This window comes from Rousettus aegyptiacus, unplaced genomic scaffold (assembly GCF_014176215.1).
Source record: "Rousettus aegyptiacus isolate mRouAeg1 unplaced genomic scaffold, mRouAeg1.p scaffold_m13_p_6, whole genome shotgun sequence".
NCBI classification, from domain to species: Eukaryota; Metazoa; Chordata; class Mammalia; order Chiroptera; family Pteropodidae; genus Rousettus; species Rousettus aegyptiacus.
Genome location: NW_023416309.1, coordinates 99,219,246 through 99,241,122, shown reverse-complemented (window position 1 = coordinate 99,241,122; position 21,877 = coordinate 99,219,246). Strand labels below are relative to the sequence as shown.

The following is a 21,877-nucleotide window of genomic DNA, read 5'->3' as shown; positions in this document are numbered from 1 at the left end:
AGGTCTCCCTCACTGAGTGATGGCTGAGCCTGCCCCATTATTATTGTTTCCATAGAGCCTCCCACAGTACCCTGTACACAGTAGGTATTCAGCAAGATGAACCAATGACCAGCCGTTAGGCAGACATACCTCGATTCCCAGGCCTTTCTCTTTCTTCCCCCTTTAAGTTGTCCCGGTTCCTTGGAGCTCACCTGTTTCTTCTTATCACCTTTCTCATTCTTCCTTGAGGTCCTTGGACTGGGCCTGAGGAAAAGTACCATGCTTCATAACCTTGATCACACTCTGGGTCAGGCCTTGCTTGAGGGTCTCTGTGTTTCTCACCCAGTCAGGGTAAGGTTAGAATTCCTTGTACTTGGGAACTGGTACCCTGTGCCAAGTCATTCATTCCCTAAGGGTCTTTTGAGACGAGGACAAAATGACAGACTCAGTGTTTATAGGAGTGAAAGATACATATATTTAAAGGGAGAACAGTAACAGAAAGAGGCAGAGATGACCTGCAGAGCCCAGGCCACATTGTTTCCTATTAAAAAATCTCAACTTGAAAGTCTAGTTTACCAAAATCCCCAGGGTCCCTGTGAACACCAGCCTCCTGATGCTAATAGCTACTGACGATGGCTTCGTTCATCTTCCTTTTCACCTTTTTCAATTTTTTCAGCATTTTTTTTCATTTCTCCTATTTCTCCCAATTCTACTTTCCCCAGTTCTTCCAACTCTCTTCTGCCGGCTTCTGTAAGTCTCTCCTTTACTCCTCCCGATTCTCTTCCATCTAAATCTTCTAAGAATTTTTGGTCCAGATCTGAAGGCCTCCTGTAAATTTCTCTTGATTCCCTTCTTCTCACTTCTGGTAGTTTCCTTCCTGCTTCTCCCGATCTTATGCCTAATTCTCCAGACAGTTTCTTGTGAACATCTCCTGAATCTTTTCCCATGGCTCCCAGTTCTCTTTTCCTTAAGGAGCTGACTTTTTCTACGAATTCTCTCTGCCTCTCTTCTTCTTGTCCACTCTCTGTGATAGTCAGAGCTTCGTAAGACAACTCGTCTTCTGTATCTTTCTCACTCTCAGTTTGCCTTCTTTCCCAATGCTTCATCACCTTCTCAAGTCCGTCTCTCCCTCTTCTCATTGTTTCCTTCTCCCTTGCCATCACAGCTGTATTCTCCAAGTCAGCAGCCTGTTCTGAAAAACAAGAGAAAGGAGTGAAGAAAGGTAAAAGTTTGTCCAGCTCTGGGCCGGGGTGAACCCCAGCCTGTGGGGGCCTGTGCTTCTAAGAGAGAAGCACCTCTTTCCAAAAGGAGAAAAGGGAATCACCCATTACTGAGCGCCAGCCCTGTTCCAGGCATTGTGTGAGCTGCACAGATTATACCATTCAGTTGTCTTGAGAAGTACATAGTGTTTGCAGTCAAGGAACCTGAGATCGATAAAGAGAAATCATACCCCATGGCCACACTGCAAATAAATAAATGCAGAGCCAGAATTTGAACCCAGGACAATCTGCCCCCAGAGCACATTCTCTTTCTCTACAAGAAATAGCATAGGTGCTGGTAAATGATAGAAGGGGTCTTTTCTCCAGCAGCCTCATTCTGCATTTCTGTTTGTCCCTGGGAAGCACATTCATCATTTGTTGGGAGGTTCCCTGTAAAAATATGAGCAGACTGCCAGCAGTAAGTTCAGCTGGAGAGCTATTTTACAGCCGGAGGGACCCTGGCTCCCTGTTTTTACCAGCTACAGAGAAAAGTCACCAATCCCCTCCTGAGTCGCCCCTATGTTCTCTTCCTGGAAGCCCCTGATCTCTAAGGCGCTTACAGGGGCTCTTGGTTCACAGCTGGGAAGAGACCGCCATTTGGCCGTGAAGACGTATGCAATGCTGCCGCCTACTGTTATGGAAGGGAAGTGCCTGGCCACAAGGCCTTCCCAATTAGTTTTTCGGAGAACACCCTCCCCGCACTTGGCTTGCCAAGGGTGGGGAGGGTGGTACGAGGAAGGCTGCTTGGAGCATCTGCTGTTTCCCAGCTGTGTCCCTTAACATCTATTGCTCCTGTGGCTTCTGAAAGCAGCTGCATGGTCATGTGAGACAAAGGCAGAGCCTCTCTCTGAGGGTATCTGTCCACCATGTGCTAGGTGCAGGATAATAAGGAGCTGCTCAGGTGCCCATAAACCACACACTCAGTTCCTGCTACTGTGCCTGGATCTGAGAAGGCTTTGGCCTTGGTGCCTGGGGAGGGTATGTCCTTTGGGGTGCACGGAGTCCCAGCTCTGGCTCCCTTTCATTGCGGTACAGCTGGGGGAGGGCACCACAGAAGGGCAGACAGAGGCTGTCTTGTCACCAGGAACAGCATAGAACTGTGGGAAAAGCTTGGGTTCTTGAGCCAGGCTGCTCAAGACAGAAAACCACTGTGGGACTTTAATCCCTCTGCTTCTGTGTTATCCATAAAATCAAGCGAATAATGATACTTTGCTTTTGAGGGATCCGATAAGTCAGTACGTATAAAGTCCTGAGAAGAGAGCTTGGCTCATAGGAAGATCAGCTTCTCTTACCACCCATTCCCTCTGGGGCCATCCCTGCTGACTCGGTGAGGGTTAGGGACCCAGCTAGAGCTTCCTCCTCTCCCCTCATTTCCTTCAGAGAACCTGGAGTGGGGAAGGGGGGCGTCAAAGTCCTCTTACTCCCTGAGGCCTTGGGAGAGTCTAATATGGTATATCTGTCTCCGGCCCCACCCCTGTCCTATCCATGCTGGCTCCAAAGAACAGGGCCTCTGCCGCAGGAGACGATGTGGGATCTGGCTCCGAGTCAGACTGCTGTGTGGGCCAGGCAGATCATTCAACCTCACCCAGCCTCCGTTGCCCCCCAAACAGCACCTACCTCCTAGAGTGGGGAGGACTGAATGAGATCATCCTGTCTGATGCTTCACCCAGTGCCTGGCACGTACGAAGAGCCTCAAAAGTATAAGTTACTGTCATTCTACCTCTGTCTTTCCTCCTGCTATTTCCTGCCAGAAATGCTCTCCCTCTTTCACCTCAGACTTGGAAAAACCTTGGGCACCTCTTGGAGCCTGAAGCAGAGGCCTTCGCTCGTGCTCACAGCAGAGCAGTTCTCTGGTTTAGTGCTCGCCTGCAGGAGCCCACCCCGCAGACAACAGTCTGGCTTTCCCACTGGGCCATGGGCTCCTCCAGGGCAGGGACCGTGTGCCTTTGTCTCCCCCAGATCATATACCTTTCTGGTGCATGACAAGTGTTCATCAAATATTTGATGAATTAATTGAAGAAATGCAGGAGTGCGCTCCCAGGGCAGACAGCCTGGGCTCAGACCTCAGCCTGAGGTGGGCTGGATCCCCTCCCTCTCCTGCTGCTGGTGGCACTAAAAGCAGAATGTGTGGTAGACAACGCTAAGCCCTGGGCCTGGAGAAGCAAGGGGAAAATGCAGCTGGGACTGACAGAAGAGCATGCACAGGGAGAATTGTAAAGCTGCCCTCTCAAGGGCTCTAGGAACCTACCTTTTTCTTTCTTTACTTTGATCAAGTCCCTGTAGTTCGTTTTCTTCAGCTCACCAATGATGCCCTTGTTGGCGTCGTCCAAAGCCTGTGGTGGTAGAGGAGCCAGTAAACTCTCCACATCCCTCTTTGGGCACCTAACCTTCCATTTCATCCAAGTCCCTGTCCCAGCAGACAGGGATCTGCACTAACCCTGCCCTTTCCTTTGCTCCAGGCTCCTCTGAGGGCTTCTTCCTGGAGGTTAGTTGATATTCTAGGGACCCAGAATTACCCAGGCTAAGCGATATAAATACATGACTGCAGGGAACTCAAACTGCCTTTCCCTTGGGCTTAGCATGTATTTAGGAGGTGTGCCTGTCTACTAAATTCTACCTTTTTCATCTAAAGCTGCCTTTGGCTTTAGCCAATGCAAAGACAGTAAGGCCCTAAGTACGCAGCAAGGCAGCAGGCCACAAAGGGAACTGAGACACACACCTAGGTTTGGGGAGCTGGGGGCTGGCCTGCCTTCAGAGGGGCTTCCAGGGAGCCTGCAGCTTCCCCGGGGGTCTCATCCTGTGCATATCTGGAGGGCGGTCCCTGTCTTCTTCTTGTGACTTGCATGGGGTGAAGCACCAGTAGGCACTCTACTGAACGACCACCAGGCCTGCATCTCTGTATACTTTCCTGCCTGGAGATGCCAATCCAGGAAGGTGAAAGGTCAGGGACCTGGTCCCATGAGGAGTTACTTAGGGCCCTGGGACAATTTGGCTTGACAGGCACTTCTCTCTACCTATTAACCTTTCAAGATCCTGCCCAGCCTTCAAGCGACCTCAAACCCTCCTTAATGGGAAAGCCCGGCCCTGCCTCCCACTGGGCTGCTCTCACTCTGAATCCTCTGGCTCCTACTGCACTGGTTGTGAACAAATGGTTTTTGTTTTAATCTTCCTGCTGACACCAAAGTTCCTGAGGGCCAGGATCACAGTTGTCACCTTTCAGCTAGACAGCCCAGGCTGACTTGCGGTCAGCAAATATTCACTGAATTTAATTGCTATGCTATATCTCCAAATATTTGTACGGTGACCATGTGGAAGAGGATTAAATAGGAGAGCCTGCAAGTGTGAGCCAAAGAAGGGGCTTTGCCTCTGGAGGCCAGATATAAAGGCGAGGTGCACATTTGGAAGGCTGACTCCCTCGGCAGAGAAGGAAGACAGCAATGTGCCAGGCCTCAGCTGCCCTGAGCTGGGTGAAAACAGGGCATGGACTGCCACATGGTGGGGTCTCTTGGGAGTGATTTCTCCACCAAGACAGGGAAGGAATAGCCTCACTATGGTCCCCACAAACCACGAGATCACCCCCTAAAAATCCAAGTGGGTCGGGTGGCTTCTCTGCTATCCTAGCCCTTTAAATCCAAGCTGGTCTATCGACTGTCTGGGGTTCTTTGCCCTTACCCCCAGTGTCATCGTGACCCAGCCCTTGGGTCCAGGCCAGGATCTCTTTTCTGTCTCCCCTAGATCCTCTCAGCCTGTAAGACCCTGCCGTCCTTGTCCTTCAAAGGCAGCATGAGGCCCCCCTCCCACTGGAGCATCCTTGGGGTGTCATCACTTCTCAGGGTTCCTGCTCCCTTTTCTGAATGTCTACTGCACCTCTAGTGTGGTTCCTGAGGCCACGCCTCTCATGCTACCCCCAAGTTATGCAGTCTGGCCCCTCTCGAGCACAGGGCGAGCTCCTGAGGATGAGGGCCCTGTTTGATTCACTCCAGCAGATGCTTAGTGGGGCCTAGCCACGTGCTGGGGGTGGCTCTGGGATTTAGACATGGAACAGCTTGAGGAACAGCAGTCCAGTTGGCAGCAGGAGTTGAGGTGACTCATGCTTAGCTGCCTGTATATCCGTGAGGTCAGTGTGCTGACCCTGCCGAGCATCTGCCTGGAGTGGCTCTGGAAGCAGTGGCTTCACCTCTGTTCTCTGCCTTCTGAAGCTTATAGTCTAGGCCAGCACCGTCCAACAGAAACTTCTGCGACAGTGGGGATACTCGAGATCTGCACTACACGGTACCCACAAGCCGCAGGCAGCTAGGGAGCACTAAAAGTGTGGCTAGTGTGACTGAAACAGAAACAGAATTTTAAACTGTATTTACTTTCCATTCATTGAAATCTAAATGGCTGCACAGGGCCAGCGGCTATTTATTGAGCAGTGCCGGTGAGTGAGGCAATCATACTGTATTTCTTGATGTCTCCTGAAGGAGGCAGCATTTTTCAAGCTGCAAATCCTAAAATCAATTTAGGTCTCAACTAGCATTAAATAAAATTTAAAAAACTAAAATAGAATAGGAAATATCAGCATACATAGTAAAGGTAAGTATGTTTTCTAAAACTTTCATTTCTAGTTTTTATTTCAAATAAAAATATGTGTATTGGGTTGCTATATAAACTGATGGCAGCGGTCAACATTTGAAAGCCACTGCCCTACCTAGACTGTGCCCTGCAGGTGGTGGGTGATCATGTCTGCAGAATGGCCAACTGGAAAGGCTAAGGGCCCGAGGTGCCGCCCACCCCACTCCCCACAGCCAGGGCCCAGCTTGGGACAAAGGCTCACACTAATGATGGCCTGCTGTGCCTCATTGTTGTGGACAAGCTTCGCCCTCTCCAGGGCCTTCTCAAAGTTGTTCACAGCCGACTCGAAGTCTCTCAGCTTCACTGGAGAGCAAGAGAAGACACAGCACAAGTAGAGGTGACATTGTACATTGCACGATTAGGCTGCCCTAAAGAAGCCACACTCCCTCAGGAGCCCCAACCAGCCCGGCCCCTCCCAGGGTCAATTAGAAGCTTGTGTGAGCTGGAGTCAGCCCCAGACCTCAGGCAGCATCGTGGAGCTGCCCAGCGCCACCCTTTTCATCACAGTCTTGGGCTGTCTCCCCACTAAGGACAGAACCTGGGAACCTGAGCCTTGGATCTTAGGCTGTTCAAAGGGGTCGACGAGGGAAGGGAGACTGCACACACGTGTCTCCAAGACGGGGAGGTGGGGGGGGGGGGGACAACTCCATCTTTCCTCATCTTTAGGTTGTTCCAGGAGAGGAAATCCATATTTTAAAAATGTTTGCTAAAATGTTTTAAGAATGCTGGTAAGACCAAACAAAATATGGAAGGGCTGGATGGTGCAGGGGCCGGAACCTCAGCTCTCTTGAGCCCAGCTCCCGGAGCAATCTGACCCGAGACATGAGGCGGCTCTTCCAAGCTTCACCCATGCCACCGATTAGCGCTGGAGCCAGCACTGCAATGATCGACCGTCCTTGAAAAGAGCTTAATTTCAGGAAGGAAGGAGAAAAGTACTCATCGGTCAGGGGCTGGGAACCCTACATTTCAGCTTCTTCGCACACCACTGCTTTCTCTTATAATTGAATACACCCAAGATCCACCTGCCTCCCCAAAACTGCGTGGGGATCCATGGGGAAAGGAGGGCCTTGTGCCCACAAGTTAAACTGCCAAAGCCTACTCCATTGGAACAGTGATTCGAATGTAATTCTGAAAGTAGGCGTATTCATTTTTTTTTTCAAACACATTTAAAAAGAAAGACCACTCTGATTGCACATCCGTGTCATTCTGACACTGCAGGTATGTAGAGGAGTCATAATGCTTATTCAAGAGAGTAAAACATTAAAGACTCTTCTTTTCATTTTAATGAACCTTTTAAGATAACCCAAAGTTATCTTGATTCTGGGAACTGTTTTCTTTCTTAACTCTGCGCAAATCTGTGGAGAGCAGATGGTAAGCTGAGAAGGTCCTTGTAGTCTGAGAGGACAACCAAGGGTTTCCTCACCTCTGCAAACTTCTAAGAACAAGATGGTACAAATGTAGCTGCAGGCAGACAAATAAGCTGACGGTCATGTGAAGATATGTTGTTATGCCTAAGGGAAACTACTTATGCCAACTATTTGTATGTTCTGGTATAAAAGCAGCTTGCAAAAATAAAACCGTGCCACTGCTCCACCATCAGTGGACAGTGGACCTCCTGATCCCAGCTTTCTGTCTCCTTTCTTTTGTTCATCTCACACTGTTCCCACTCAGGTATATTTTCCAGAGCAGTGCTGGACGTGGCAGGATTTATCACTTGCTGGATGTGCACAAATCCACACATTTACACCTACATTTTTGTTGAGCTTAATAGGCTTTTCCAAGGCCCGTTACTGTTTCTCGTCACTGTTAGAGACACTTATAGGAAGCTGACGAGAGGCTAGAAAGGGAGAGATGAGTATTACTGAGTCCTGATCTCAGTGCTTACATGCTTAAGCATTACCTTTTATCTTCACACAAACCTATGGGTAGATACCATAATCATGCCTATTTACAGAAGATGAAACTGAGGCACAGAGTGGCACTTGTCCAAGATACCTGAGCCAGGAGGACCTAGAGCCCAAGTTTTGTGAGCTAGGCTGTGCTTCCTCTAGAACCCAGTGGCTCCTAGGCTACCGCATTTGATTTTTTTTTTTTTTTAAACCCACAGCAGGGACACCAAGACTGGCAGTGAGTAGCCTGGTTTTCCTGAGGTCCTCAGGGTGTAATAATTCTTCAGGTAGACTCGGGATAACGTTGACCCTGAGGGGTTCATCTCATCTCCCCTTTGGCTTATACAATGCCATCCTAGGGACAGGAAAGACTTCTAGGAAAAGGCACAGTGATCTTGTCTGTGATTTAGGTTTAAAGCTTTCAGTGGTTTTCTCTATGCTTTCAGGAACCCATGAGGCCTGGAGATCTGGTCCCTCACCAACCTCCTCCCTCCAGACTGCCCTGATCTCCAGGTATTCCAGGTGACACGGGTCTCCTTCAGCTTTGAAAATCAGCTCAACTCAGGCCCACCTTCCTAAATGCTGTTCCTTTTTCTGGAAAGCTCTGTTTTCAGCTCTTAAAAGAGCTGGTGCCTTCTCATCTTTAAAGTTTCTGTTTAAAAGTGACTTCCTCAGACAAGAGAGCAGGAAATTGTTAACAGTTTTGCCCCCTACTATATGCCCAACTTGGTGCCCAGAAGGCACCAAGTGAGTATTTGTGGTATGAGTAAATGAATGAATGATTATGCCCCTGATCATTATACCCAGGCACATTTCCTCCTTCACTGGGAGTCATCTGTGTACCCTGCCTGGACAGCGGCGGCTTGGCACAGTGATCAAGAGCATGGGTTCTGGGACGTAGTTCCATAGTGTAGCGGTTAGCACGTCTGCTTTACACGCAGAAGGTTCTGGGTTCGTGCCCCAGTGGAGCCACAGTCCATGGTCTACGGCCATGCCACCCTGAACAAGCCTGATGTTTGATCTCGGAAGCTAAGTAGGGTTGGGCCTGATTAGTATTTGGATGGGGAGACCACCTAGGCAGATCAGGTGCTATAGGCATTAATAATAATAATAAATAAAGAGCCTGAGGTCTGGAGTCAGACAGAACTGGGATCTAGTCCCGGCTCCCTCACTTATCAGCCTATGACCTGAAGCCATTTCCTTTTTAACGCTGTATTTTATGAAATATTCCAAAAATATACAAAAGAAGAAGGAATACTATAATGAACCCTCATGACTCATCAGCCAGCTTAAAAAATTGTCAAAATATTGCCAGTCTTGTTTTATCTATTTCTCCTCATTCCTTGCTCTTTTTTCAAACGACTTGATCGAGATGTAATTCACATATTATCAAATGTACCCATTTCTAAGTATATAGTTCAATGATTTTTATGTATAGAGTTGTGCAGTGATCACCATGACCCAGCTTAAGAACACGTCAATCACTCCGGAAAGTTCTCTTGTGTGACCTGGGACAATCTGCTGAAACATTCAGTGCTTCAGTTTCCCCATCTATGAAATGAGAACAAGAATGCCTACATCATTGGCTTGCAGAGTAATTAAATGCAAGAATGCTGGGGTAAAGAGTCCCAAGGCAAGAAGAAGTGGCATTGTTTTGACAACGACATGGTGCTGTGCTGGTCTGCAGCTGAGTTCCCCACGGGCAGGGGCCGCTCTCAGGGCTCCCCAAGCCCTGACTGAGCTTAGCCCAAAGTAGGCACCTACCATGTGCTGGTCAGAATGGGGGTTGATCCCCACTCAGAATGAGAATGAATCTGGGCAGCACCACACTGGGATGGTAAGCTCAGCCCTCAGGACTCCCAGCCTGGGCATGGCCCAGGCGTCTTCTCTGACCCCATACCTTGTGCCTGTGCCACCAGAACACTGGCATTCAGCTGCCACTCAATGTCCCCTTCTTCTTCTGCGCACTGCTGGGACTTCTCTCCGTAATTTTGAGCCTGCCAGGCCTGGTCCAGCTCCAAGTAGCAGCGACCGATCTCATGGAACAGCCAGGTCTTCTCCAAGGTGGTTTTTGCCAGAGGGATCTTCTCTTCCCACCTGGGGACATGAAAAACCAGGTGAACTTCAACCCCACACTTAGCCACAGGAGATTGAGGCCCATTACTGGGTGACAGAATAAAAACTGTTCTCTAACCCAGTTCTTTTAGATCTTTTAGATACAGCGTTAACATTTTTGAAAACTACCAAAGCTATTTTGGAACATCTATGGGATCAAATTTGATACAATTGAAAATAAGGTTTATGAAATAGCATTTGAATGACATATAAATAATATTTAAGAATATTACGAAGAAATATTATAAGAGAAAACCAACACAGTAAAATGACCGGAATGAAAAAAACCAAAATATCAATAAAAGTAAGAGTAGGATTAGAATTAGTACTTGTCTTTTGGTGGTGGGACTGAATAATTTTTCTTCTACTTTTCTGTATTTTCCAAATTAATTTTTTTAATAATAAGCACACATTCACTATAAACCTTTTTATTATAAAAAGTTACTAATGGGCAGGCAAACTCTCATATTCCTCTGTCTTTTGGCACTTGGACACCAGGGATGATTCAGAAAACCAAATGAAGTGAGCCAAGCAGAGGTGAACAAGTCTATTTCAATCAAGAGATGAGGGCTGGAAGGCCAATTTACCTCTGTACTAAGTAGCCCAAGGAACTGGCTCTTCCAGTCTAGGCCCTCCCCCAAGTCTCCCTGGGGCTGAATCAACCCTTGTATAGTAGGAGTAGGTCACTAGCCCCAGCTGTTGGGCCACCTGGGGAGTTCAGGCTCCATTGATCCCACTTGACCAGCAGAGTCACAGAGTAGTGTCATAAGAGATCCCAGACTCAACTGGTCTAACAGTTCCCGAACTGGCCCAGGATAAGGATCACCTGGAGCAGTTGTTGAAAACAGTTCCCTGAACTCCAACCTGAACTGTAGAATCAAAATTTCCAGAGAAGAGGCCCAGTAATTCACATGCCTAACAAATGCTGCAGGTGATTCTTATCACTGGGACATTTTACACCCATGCTGATCCTGGTGAATTAAGTAATTCAGCCAATAAACAGCAGAGTTTACAGAGTGGCTTGCCCAAGGTTAAGCAGAGTCAGGAACCAAACTCTGTATTCTGATGCCTCTTTGCCTGGCATCCTTGCCCCAGGCTGGGAGTCAGGTATAAAAGTGAGAAGTCTTGGCCCCAAGGTGAAGGGGCAGTGCTTAGTCACTCACGTGTCAATGGCTTGCTGGAATTTCCCAACTCTAGCAAAAACCCTGCCAATGTTGTCAAGGGCTCTCGACTTGGCATCGGGAAGGTCACTGTGGGGAATAATCATGACAATTTTTTCACTAGAAATCCACCATTCTAGGCACAGTGAAAAACAGAAAAAATGTCAAAGACAGGGGCCCTGGCCTTGGAGACTCAGGGTCTAGTTCAAGGGATACACCCACGTTGACAAGGCTGACACACACAGGCCCTCGCATGCTCGTGAACTGGGGTGAACATTATTGGGACATTTCTGGAGGACGCTTAGTCAACAGCTTGCAAATTTGTTCCTTTGATTTAGTAATTTCCCTTTTAGAAATTTCCCCCCAGAAGATAATGTGACAGGAATATACTTTCAAGCAATCTAAAAATTATCAGTGCTTTAACACTGGCAATTTTTGTGTATGAAAAAAAAAAAACCATCCCTGATATATTAAGCTAAAAAGTCGGATGATAGGCGTGTATACTATGTGTATCGCTCCAGAATTAAATATGTGGGCCCGAAGCATCAAGTTGTGCTCCCGGCTTTGAAAATGGAGGAAGAGGCCAGGAGCCAAGGATGGCCATGAATACAGTTCAAGAAGCTGGAAAAGGCGAGGAAACAGATTCTGCCTTTGCACCTCTGGAGGGACTACAGCCCTGCCAACACCTCGATTTTCACCCAGTGAAACTGCCATCAGACTTCTAACCGCCAGACTTTTCTAACTGTAAGAAAGTGAAAGCGTGTTTGTTTTAAATCACCAAAAAATAATAATAATAAATAAATAAGTAAAAAGTGTGCCTTTTTTAAAGCAGTAGAGAGAAGGTAAGTCTAACTATTAACGGTGATTACCCAAGGGAAATGAGAGTATGAGGGAAACTTTTAATTTATCCACATAATTTAAATTTTGTACAGTGTTCATGTGTCTCTGGGAAAGAGTGAGAGATTTCCATATAGAAAAAGACAATCGCACTCCCTACATTAATAATTTACCATTGCCATATGAACAATCTTATCTCTTAAAAATTACCTCCTTCCGAACAAATAAAACAAGAAAACCTTCCCCAATGCCAGACCCCTCGACGAAAACCTCTCTCATTCTCTCCCTTCCCATTTCCTTTGCACCTCTCAAGACCCTGCAACCCAGAGGCTTCCATGTCTCCCATGATACTCTCCTCTAATCCAGCCTCCCCACGTGGCCAGCCTGTCTTCCTAAAATGCAAATCTGATGAAGGCGGTCCTCTACCCACAGAGCTACTCACACACGCATGTGGAGTCCCACTGCAGCACTATTTGTACAGCAGAAGTGGGGCAGCCTAAGCGCCCACAAAGATGTACCGACGCAGATTCCTGTGTGAGCTGAAATACCTTCCTATGCAGCCAAAGTGTGAGACCCTTCCCAAGACACATTCTTCAAAGAACAAAACAAAGAAATGAGTTGCTTTCATTTTTAAAACCCTATCTACAGACGTATATAAATATGTAGGTAAATACACTGAAAAGGGACCAGAAGGACACACATCTCAGCGCAGTCCCAGGGGAGTGAAGGGAGTGACTTTTAAATTCTGTGCTCGGCACCACGGGATTGTGAATCAAGTACAACACTGTGGTACTTGCCTAAAATCAAACTCACTGGCCCTTTGTACCTTCAGGCTAATGTCCTTTCTCCTCAGAGTGCTCCCCACAGGTCCTGACGCCCAGCCCTGCTACACTACCTGCAGTTCTCCAAATCCTCCAACTCTGCCATGTCCCTCTGCCTAGGGTGTCCTTCTCCCTCTCCCTCATCCCCCTTGCTGACTCTTCTGTCCTCTCCAAACGCTCCTCAGCTCCCAGAAGTGCTCCCTCCCGCCTGCCTTTCACCTTAGGCCCCTAGGCCATACTTCGCACCTCCTGCTCCACGCACCTGCACCTCTGATGTCAGCTTCCCCTTAAAGTGGGTTCTCTGCTATGGTGCAATGAATGAAAGCATGAAAAATTATAATGTTATTCATAAGAACATGTAACGAGATAATAATAGCAATGAAAAAGTATGCAATCAAATCATCTATAGAGTATTTAGAGAAAGAAATGAGGGCTGGGATCATTCAAGAAGCTACTTAGACAAGTTGGGATTTGAGCTGCGCCTCTAAGGATGATAGGCTTTTTTGTAGGGGGGCAGAGAGGAAGGCTCATGGCTAATAAGAGTGACCAACTCGCAAGTAAGACGGGAGGCCTGTTTGTGGTTGTTAAAAAGGAACTAACTTTGTTTAAGGAACGCCTTTGTTTATTTAGCCACTTAGCATACATTTTTACATGTTCACTTGTGGCAGGGGCTGGGAGAATGGGAATATAAAAAGTTCTGTCCAGAGTCCAGAGTCTAATAGGGCAAATAGGATACACATGGAGTATGGAGAGGGAACACAGAGGAGGGATTTCTATCACTGCTTAGGAGCATGAAAGTCTTTACTTATTTAAATTTTTGATGGGTAAGATGGAGTTGATGAAGAAAGGGCTGAGGAAAGAGGAGGTAGTCCCGTTTAGGGACTAGCAGGAGCAGAACCACAAGGTTTCGGCTGGGGCACAGATGTCTATGGGCCACGGGAGGGAAGCAGAGGGGAAGGCGTAATAGGAGATGGGCAGGAGGAGTCATGGACAGGACATAGGTGGGCTGGGCGTGAGCAGTGAGGGGAGAGAGGCATCTGGGAGGCCACCTCAGCTCCTTGGGGACTGAGTGGCCAACAATGCCATCCCCAAGGATAGGGAATCCTGGAGTAAGAGGTATGGGATGAAGATAAAGGATTCCACTTTGGACATGTTAAATTTGGGGTTCTGGTGAAACATCCAAGTGGAAATGCCTTGGAATTAGTTGGATATGCAGGTCTGGGGCTCGGAAGTCTGGAGTCTGGCCAGAAGTAAAGATGTACATGCCTTTAGGACATGTGCTATAATTGGATCCAAAGTACTGCGCATATATATAGGATTTGATCCTCATAAAACCTGTGAGTTGGTACTATGATGCCATCACTAGACATGAGGAAACTGAGAAGGTAAGCAACTTAGTCAAATCCACACAGCCTCTGAGTGCCAGAGCCAGAAGTCAAAGTCAGGTGTCTCCACAGCCGGTTGTTTGTTTGCTTGTTTTCTACTTCCAGAATAGCCAATGAGTAATACTCTGGCTCAGCATGGTAAAGGCAGATGGGAAATGAATTGGAAATAAACAACATGCAGAGCTCGGATGAATGAGAAGGAGAGGGCATGAGGCAGGAGTGTTCAGGAAATCCAGTTTGACCTGAACGGAGGACTGACATCAGAGGGCTGTGCAGAACGAGGTTCAGAAAGGGCCTTGAGTGTCAAGCAAAGGCAATTGGTTTCAACCTGCAGGCAACGTGGGGCCAAGGCCTGTTTGTCAGCAGGGGAAGGAGGGTTGATAGATAAAAAGCAGTGCATCATGGGGGTGATGTGTGGGAGTAGCTGAAGGCAGAGAGAGCCAAGGGCCTACCCGTGAGTGGAAACGGGAGGATGGGAGACTGAAAGAGGCTCAGAACCGCGGACAAGTAGGAACTGGGCAGGAGAAAGTCACAAATGACTCCAAAGGTTCAAACCAGATGCCCAGAAAGCCATGGCACCTCTGAGAGTGTGCCATTAAGTTTGGAACGAGCCGGTTCCTGAGAGAACTGATATTACTGTTATTATGGATACCCAGCAATGTCCTGAGGTCCTTATGTGCACTCTGCATGCCATCCTCCCTCCCACCCTATCAGGTAGAGCTGTTATTATGTCCACCTGACAGAAGAGACATTGAAGCCGAGAAAGAACAAATGCCTTGCCTGAGGTCCCATGGCTGAGAAGTACAATTCTGAAGCCCAGTCGGCCTGGACTCTAGAGCTGAGGCAATTGATAAACACATGGTTTTCAAGGCCCTGCTGGATCTAAGCCCTGCCCACTTGGTCCAGCCTCTTCTTGGCCACTCTTCCTTTGGCAATACTCTGTGCTCTCCAGGGTTTCCTCCCATCTATCTCAGGGCCTTCCCACAGGCCAAGCGTGTTTGCCAATGCCCAGCCACGTCCTCCTGGGATATACTTCCCATAGTCCTGGGTCCTGTACTTTTCCTTAATGACACTTATCACAGTGGCAATTGACTAGCTATGTCACTTTTTCCTGGACACCTGCAGGGGAATGACCTTTGTGTCTGGTCACTGTTGTGTTTCTAATGCTAGCAGCATCTAGCACATCTGGGTTTGAGGAGTGCTTATCAAGATGGTGTAAGAATAAAAATTTCCCTAAGAGCCAGATTACTGGGAGCTGTCTAGAGTCTGGAGCTGCCCTCCTCTTTGTGGCAAAAAAGAGCTGACAGTCTTGTTCTGCCGCTTACCCTCAGTCTTGGGCAGGGGACTCCTCCCTCTGTGGGATCTACCCTAGGCATGCAAGGCAGAAAATGAGAGCTCAGCCACCAGCAGCCCTGGCAAAAGGCTGAGATTTAGCCCCCGACCCACTCCTCTGTAGGCCGCTGGGCCTTGGCTGCTCGTCCTCCCTAGGCACTCACTATTCCTTGGCAATCTCGAGGTCCTTTCTGTGGCTCTGCAGGGCTGCTACCATCTGCCCCAGCTCAATCTGGGCGTTCCCGATGCAGCTGTACAGGTTTCCAACCAGTTCGTCCTTGTTGGGCACCTCGCCTTTGTTCCATTCCAGCACCTTCTTCAGCACTTTCTCAGCTTTTTGAAGACTCCCTTCAGCACTGCCACTGGTCAGCACTGGGAAGGAAAAGAGGGGACGTGGAGGTGGAAGCAGCTTCCTCATGGCTGATGGGAGAACCTCCCTCCCCCATATATCCATCCACAGTCCAGGGAAGCCAAGGGCTCAGGCTTCTCTGTTGCTCCATCCCCACCTGGAAAAGTTCCCACCCCTCTGAGAACACCACCCACACATGTCAATGTCCTCCAGGCTCTTGAGGATGTAATGGGCTGTCTGCGAGGGACGGCGTTTGCGGTCCCGCAGCCATTTCTCTTGCATTAGCTTCCGGTCACGCTCCCTGGCATAGATGGGCTTCTGCTGCCTCCAGAAGTTACTACGGGTATCCAGGTAGTTGATGCCCGCCATGATGAGGTCCTCCACAGTCAGGCCATACTTGATGGTGCCTTTAATCAGGTCTGTGGAGAAGAACGAGAGGAGGAACCAAATAGGATAGATGTAGAAGGGAGCTGCCTCCTCTTGGCTTGGAGTCCCTGCTGTGGGGTACCCTTCTGGGGCATTCTGCCTCGAGTTGTGGAAACAGTGAGGAAAGCAAGAGCATATGGGTGACAGAGTGGTCTGTCTGGGCTCAGATGAGGCCAGAACCCCGTGATTTCAGGCACTCCCATGATACAGAGCTTAGTTCATAGATCCCTTATGGCAAAATATGAGGAGCTAACAGAAGAGGCAGCTGGTGAATAGCTCCCAGCCTTCAGAGCTCCCCCATTTCAAGCCGTGTCTTCAGAGAAGACAAAGTCTAAATGCATCACATGGCCCAGGCTGTCAGTGTCATGTGATTCCTCAGGGTCCTTGCAAGCTGGGAGCTGGAGGGGGTGTGTCCAAGTGCTGCCCTCTGCCTGAACAGAGATTAGAGCTGATAGCAAACCTGCAAGGCCACCTGGGGCAATGGTCAGGCCACTCCTTCCCTCCACAGAAGCTCCTTTGGGGGGAGAAAAGCATCCAGGCCTGTTTCAGAGATGTGCCAGCAGTGAAGCTGCCTGTGTGTGACACAGACCTGCAGGGAATCCTGCAGATGACTTTAGAAGTCAGTTATAGAGAAAAAACATTTGATTCAAGGAAAACATTTGACTCCTCCTCAGCTTTATCAGCTAATGGCAATACTCCCAACCCTCATGCTTATGTGAGGCATTCATTTCAAGGCTCCATCCTATTTCCTGTCACTGCCAGCACAGTGTGGTGGAAAGAATGTTGGACCAGAGAGATTAGGAGGCCTGGGATCTGGTGTCAACTCCACCCTTAACTTGCTTGTAACCTTGGACAAGTTATTCCCCATTCAGGGTCTCTTTCCTTATCTATAAAAGAAGGGGATAGACCAGACGAGGTTCAGGACATCCTAGTACTAGCATCCTAGGATTCTCCTTGTAGTGCCTCCCAGCTGAATTTTTCTGTCCTTTGTACAGATTGATGGCTCAGGGGATGCCCCTTCAGGGACTGTGATGGTAGAGGAACCCAAATCTCTGGTGTTCCCTCCCGAGGTACCATGTGCTTAAGAGCACTGATGCTGAAATTGAACTTGCTGAATTCAAACCTGAAAGTTGTGTCACTGCTTCCCTATACATGACCTTAGGTGAATCACTTAACCTTTCTTTTTCTTTCTTTTTTTTTGGGGGCGGGGAGGGGGGAGTCCTGGCGGTGGCGAGGCAACCCTTGGTTGACCTCACAGATTGCAAGGACCTTGTCAGCTGACAATCTCTTATTTTTTATTTTTTATTTTTTACGCCTACAGCACCTGGTCTTCCTAGGTGGTCTCCTATCCAGACCCAACCCTGCTTAGCTTTTGAGATCAGATGGGATCGGGGTTGTTTGGGGTGGCATGGCCATAGACTACTTAACCTTTCTGCACCTGAGTTTCCTTATCTGTAAAATGAGAATGCTAGTAAAACCCATCCATAGGAACATGTCGGCTAATATTATATGACAGGCTCTGTCTCTGCCTTGTGCATTGAGCATCCACCCAAGATTCCTCTTGCTCCGTTCCCTGTTGCAAACAAAGTGTCTGAAACCTTCGTCCAATAGGAGCTTCTCCAGATACTCCTTGTCCACATAGAGCTCGCCCAGGAGTTGGCGGACAGTCCTTTCACTCTTGAACGAGCCCTTCCGCTTGGACTCTCTCTTGGGGCGGTGTAAGAGCTGTCTCACAGGATGAAGCTTCTGCAGAGCTTTCATGTTCTGGGAAGATAGAGCAACACCTGACAGAGCTTCAGCAGGGAGGACAGAGAACCCAGCTGGGGGCCCAGGGTCTAGGATGCCAGACTCCTCCTCCTCCAGGCCTCCCTGTGGGCCGAGACCCAAGGAGTGTGTCTGATCCAGGAATAGCTAGACTTCCAAGGCCTCTCTAAAGCTGGAGCAGAATCTCATGGCTGCCTGTGATGGGCAGGAGCTAGTCGCTCCCTGGCAAGAGAGCCACTAAGACCTGTACACCTCATGCACATGTGGCCTCTTATCTTAGAGGGGTGGCATCAGAACCAGGACCCTTACCTCAGCCTGCTTGCTTAAGAAGGAGAGGTCCCCTTTGTTCTCCAGCTTAATCGAAGAAGGACCTGCAAGAAACTTGGATTCAGGTCGGCCAGGCCCCTGGTATGACTTATCGCATATTTTTATGTGGAAATGACAGAAGGATGATGGGGGTTGCAAAGCTGGCTCTGAGCCAGGCTGGTGGGCAAATGATACAAGGTGTTTATTGTAATTCTTTTGTAGGAGCAAGGCAGTTCCCACTTGTTGAAGGCAGCCAGATTTCCAAATAAGGGGAACTCTCCATTTCATGCTGTTTCCACACTCTGCTGCTCACACTGGTAAGCTCTTGCTCTCCTTCCTCCTCCTCCAGCCACTGAGCTGATGGGTAAGGCCAGCCCTTGGTGCACAGGTGGTAAGGGAGGAAGCCAGAGACGAGAGAAGACTAGGCTCAAGGCTCCATTCTACCCTATGACACCAGGCCCAAAATAGGCTTCTTCATCTGGCTTGGGGTGAGTGAAACAGTCCTTCTCATCCAGCTCTAGGAGAACAAGACACTGCAGTGCAGTGGATTGGGGACTCATCCTTCCAGTGAACAGTTCCTAATCCTCAATGAAATTAGCAGCAGCCAAATCTAAGCACGAGATGCCCTGCAGGCCTCCTGGTGGTTGCTCACCCAAGGTACCTCAGGCCTTCCTCCAAACCTAAGGATTCCAAGAGCTTGCTGAATAAGGGCATAGACCCCGTGGTCACTCACTTCCCACTGAGTTGTTGATAGCTTCCTGGGCTTTCTGAATTCCAACTTTGAATTCCCGATCAGGCCGCAGCTTATAGCCTCGATGATAGAACACCAAGGCAAACTCAAAGTCTCCCATGGTGTACAGGGTCTCGGCCTTTTGTAAAATACCCTGAAATGAGAGGAAGTCAAACTGAGGTGGATAAGCAAGGCCTTATAGGACTCAGGTGTGGTGGGACAGAGGGTCCTGGGTTGAGGGTCAAGGTTGGGATACAGGGTAGGGAGCTAGGCAAATGACCTATGAAGAAAAAATGGCATCAAACTCTAGGTAGTCTGGCTGGTTCTTCTGCCACTTCCTACCAGAGGCTGCTGTAGACAATGGTAGTGGTGAAAGTGAGATTGAGTCCTACACGTATACCTTGCAGAAAGTTGGGTCGCCTTGGAGTGAATCCTCAGCATCTTTCAGGGATTTCTCCAACTCTCCCATCTTCAGGAAGCATTTGGAGCGGGCAACCAGGCAGTTCTTATCTCCATTCTGAAGGTGAAGAGCCTGAGAAAGGAACCACTCAGGTTGACAGGTACCAGGCAGGGCAAGGTAGAAACTGAATTGGAAATAGCAGCCCGAACCCCACTGCCAGAGTTTCAAGAGGACTCCTCAGGGCAGCAAACAGGTCTTTGGATCTTATCAGACCGAAAGCAGCACAATATCAATCTTTGCTTAGTCAACTTATCTGCAAGTGGCTCTTCTTGAACAAGGTCCTATCACGAGCTATTGTGGAAGCCACTAGTTGAGATGTGAGAATATACTACTCTGTAGTTATACTGAATCCGCACCCCCCCACACCCCCACCCACTCCCTGCCCCAGTATCTGGGATTCCTCCAGTCCACTCAGACAATAGAATCTTAGGATGTTTGGTGCATACCCAATTCATCCACAAATCTGAAATGGCTGCACAGTACCCTCAAAATATATTCTGAAGGCTAAAAAAATGGATTTTAAGACAATCTGCAACTTGAGTTATCCATTCTACTAGCCCTGTTTTTATATAGCTTATTAAGAATGAATCATTGTTTCAGGGGATTAAGATGAAAATGCCAGCAAAACTGAAACTGTGATTTCGGCCCTAAAGTGGGAGCACAATACTTCCTTTACTCTCCACGTCCTCTCTTTTTCTGTTTGAGATCATTACCATAGTCTGTGGAGTACTGATCTTCCTGAGGACTGTATCCGCCCCTTGATAAGACCTTCCTTCTTTTCTAGGAAGAGGAAGTAGCTACTTCTTTCGTGGAAAAAGGCCACTTCTCACCCAAAGCTATCTTTCCTCCAAGGCAGAAGCTCTCTGCCTGAGCTTCTCCAGGATGGAACATGATCCTGAAAGAGGAGGATGGTGGGAGCAGGGCTCCTGAACTGAGTTGTTGGCCATTTGGTCAATTATTTCTGGTTTTAGGGTTTAGTTGGCGATCAAAGGGATAAGAGATTTTGGGTAGCAGTTGAGAAGCGTGATTTCAGGGATAGTCTTGAGACTGGTTAGAGGGCTATTCTGCCACTCCATTTGAAATAAGAAGTAGGCTATTTGTTGTAAAATAAATTGACATAAGAACGTCTAATAGTTAACTTATGAGGTAGCATCCTCTGGTGGTTAGCAACTCAGCACTGGAATCTGAGTGCCTGAGGTCGAATCCTTCCTCTGCCACTTGCTAGTTCAATGATCTTGGACATGTCACTCAACTTCTTTATCAGTTCCCTTATCTGTAAAATGGAGTAACAATAGTACCTCCCCATAGGCTTGTACTGTATTTAGCAGTATGCCTGGTATCCTAAAACAGCACTCAATCCCTTTAGGATGGGGTGGAGCAACTTATAGTAATATTACGTGTAATAATATTAGTTATTTGCTGACCACCTTCTATGAGCAACTGTGTGCCAGAGACTTGACTGCTGCAAGAAGTCTCCCAGCCAATCTCCTGGCCAATGGTGGCAAATTGAGACTGCTCTGTAGAAGGAGGCCAGTCAATCACGAAACATTTGAGTAAAAAAGTAGAAGAGGTCACTGTTAACGCATAGAATGATTATTAAGAATCAGGCGGAACGCAAGGGGAATTGGCAGAAAATAGCTCAGCAGGGGCTTATCTGTCACGGTGGAGCATCAATCAGGAACGAATGAATAACAGAAATAGGGTCCTCTAGGCATCATCAGGACCTTGGCGTTATCAGTAATCCAAAGCGGTGATCGGTGATTGATAGGTTCAGAGCGCGACTCACGTTGCTGAAGCTATGGGCGGCTTTGGCGAACTCCCCGCAGAGATAGAGCCGCTCGCCCTCCGCCATGTAAGAGGAAAAGGTGCTTCGTAAGCCCTCAGTCTCTGGGTCCGACATGATGAGAGGGAATTCGCAGATGCCAAAGCGGACCAAGGGAGGAAAAGAAGCCAGAAACTCCCTGTCTGGTTTGTGGAAGCCCCGTCTCTTAGCAACCGGGAGACGTGCGCTACTTCCGGTCCCGCCCCTCGCTCTTGCTGGGCCTAAGTCGCGGAGACAAGTGCTGCCGGCGTGCGCAGACCGGAAGGAGGAGTGATAAGCGCGTGTCCGGTGAGTGTAAGACGCCCTCGCTCCACAGTGTTCGCTATTGCATGTTCCATCGGTTTTCTGTGTAGTTGAATCGTGCCCAGAATTTACAGCCAGGAAAATAAGAAGAGGATTCGAGGCAAAATTCCAAATAGGGATAAGGCACACGTGGCAAGGATATGTGCACCGCGTGTACCGCCTTCTAGGGGAGAAAGCACTGGGTTAGGAGTGGGAATAGTAATCTGGCAGTCTCTAATTGCGTGACCCGGCGGCTGGTACATAGGGCTCTGAGCCTTTAATTTTCCGTTTGCCAAGGGAACGTGCAGATAATAAAACATTATGGATGTGAGGGTTTGCATGAGACA

At 48.4% G+C, this 21,877-nt stretch overlaps 1 protein-coding gene across 2 annotated transcripts; it reads right to left on the bottom strand.

The window, feature by feature from the left end:
- Window positions 1-309: 309 nt before the first annotated feature.
- ODAD4 (outer dynein arm docking complex subunit 4) lies at window positions 310-21,877 on the bottom strand. 2 transcript variants are annotated; one of them, XM_016150841.2, is made up of 12 exons: window positions 21,213-21,876; window positions 19,367-19,498; window positions 18,970-19,120; window positions 18,240-18,301; window positions 17,765-17,930; window positions 15,935-16,159; window positions 15,556-15,763; window positions 11,020-11,106; window positions 9,642-9,838; window positions 6,055-6,155; window positions 3,487-3,571; window positions 312-1,171 (listed from the first exon to the last, which is right to left on the bottom strand). In XM_016150841.2, the coding sequence occupies exons 1-12, from the start codon at window positions 21,324-21,326 to the stop codon at window positions 603-605; spliced, it is 2,097 nt and encodes a 698-aa protein (XP_016006327.2). In that variant the 5' UTR covers window positions 21,327-21,876; the 3' UTR covers window positions 312-602. The 2 variants fall into 2 exon arrangements, with proteins under 2 accessions (XP_036079610.1, XP_016006327.2); XM_036223717.1 differs by lacking the exons at window positions 17,765-17,930; window positions 18,240-18,301 and having other exon boundaries at window positions 310-1,171; window positions 21,213-21,877.

What these genes read in the sequence shown, in the direction of transcription:
- ODAD4 (XM_016150841.2), bottom strand. Translation starts at nt 21,326, where the DNA reads ATGTCGGACCCAGAGACTGAGGGCTTACGAAGCACCTTTTCCTCTTAC. An exon ending in TCTTAAGCAAGCAGGCTGAG is followed by an intron (nt 17,931 to 18,239) that starts GTAAGGGTCCTG and finishes CTATCTTCCCAG; the next exon opens with AACATGAAAGCTCTGCAGAA. An exon ending in TCTGGTGGCACAGGCACAAG is followed by an intron (nt 6,156 to 9,641) that starts GTATGGGGTCAG and finishes CTTGCTCTCCAG; the next exon opens with TGAAGCTGAGAGACTTCGAG.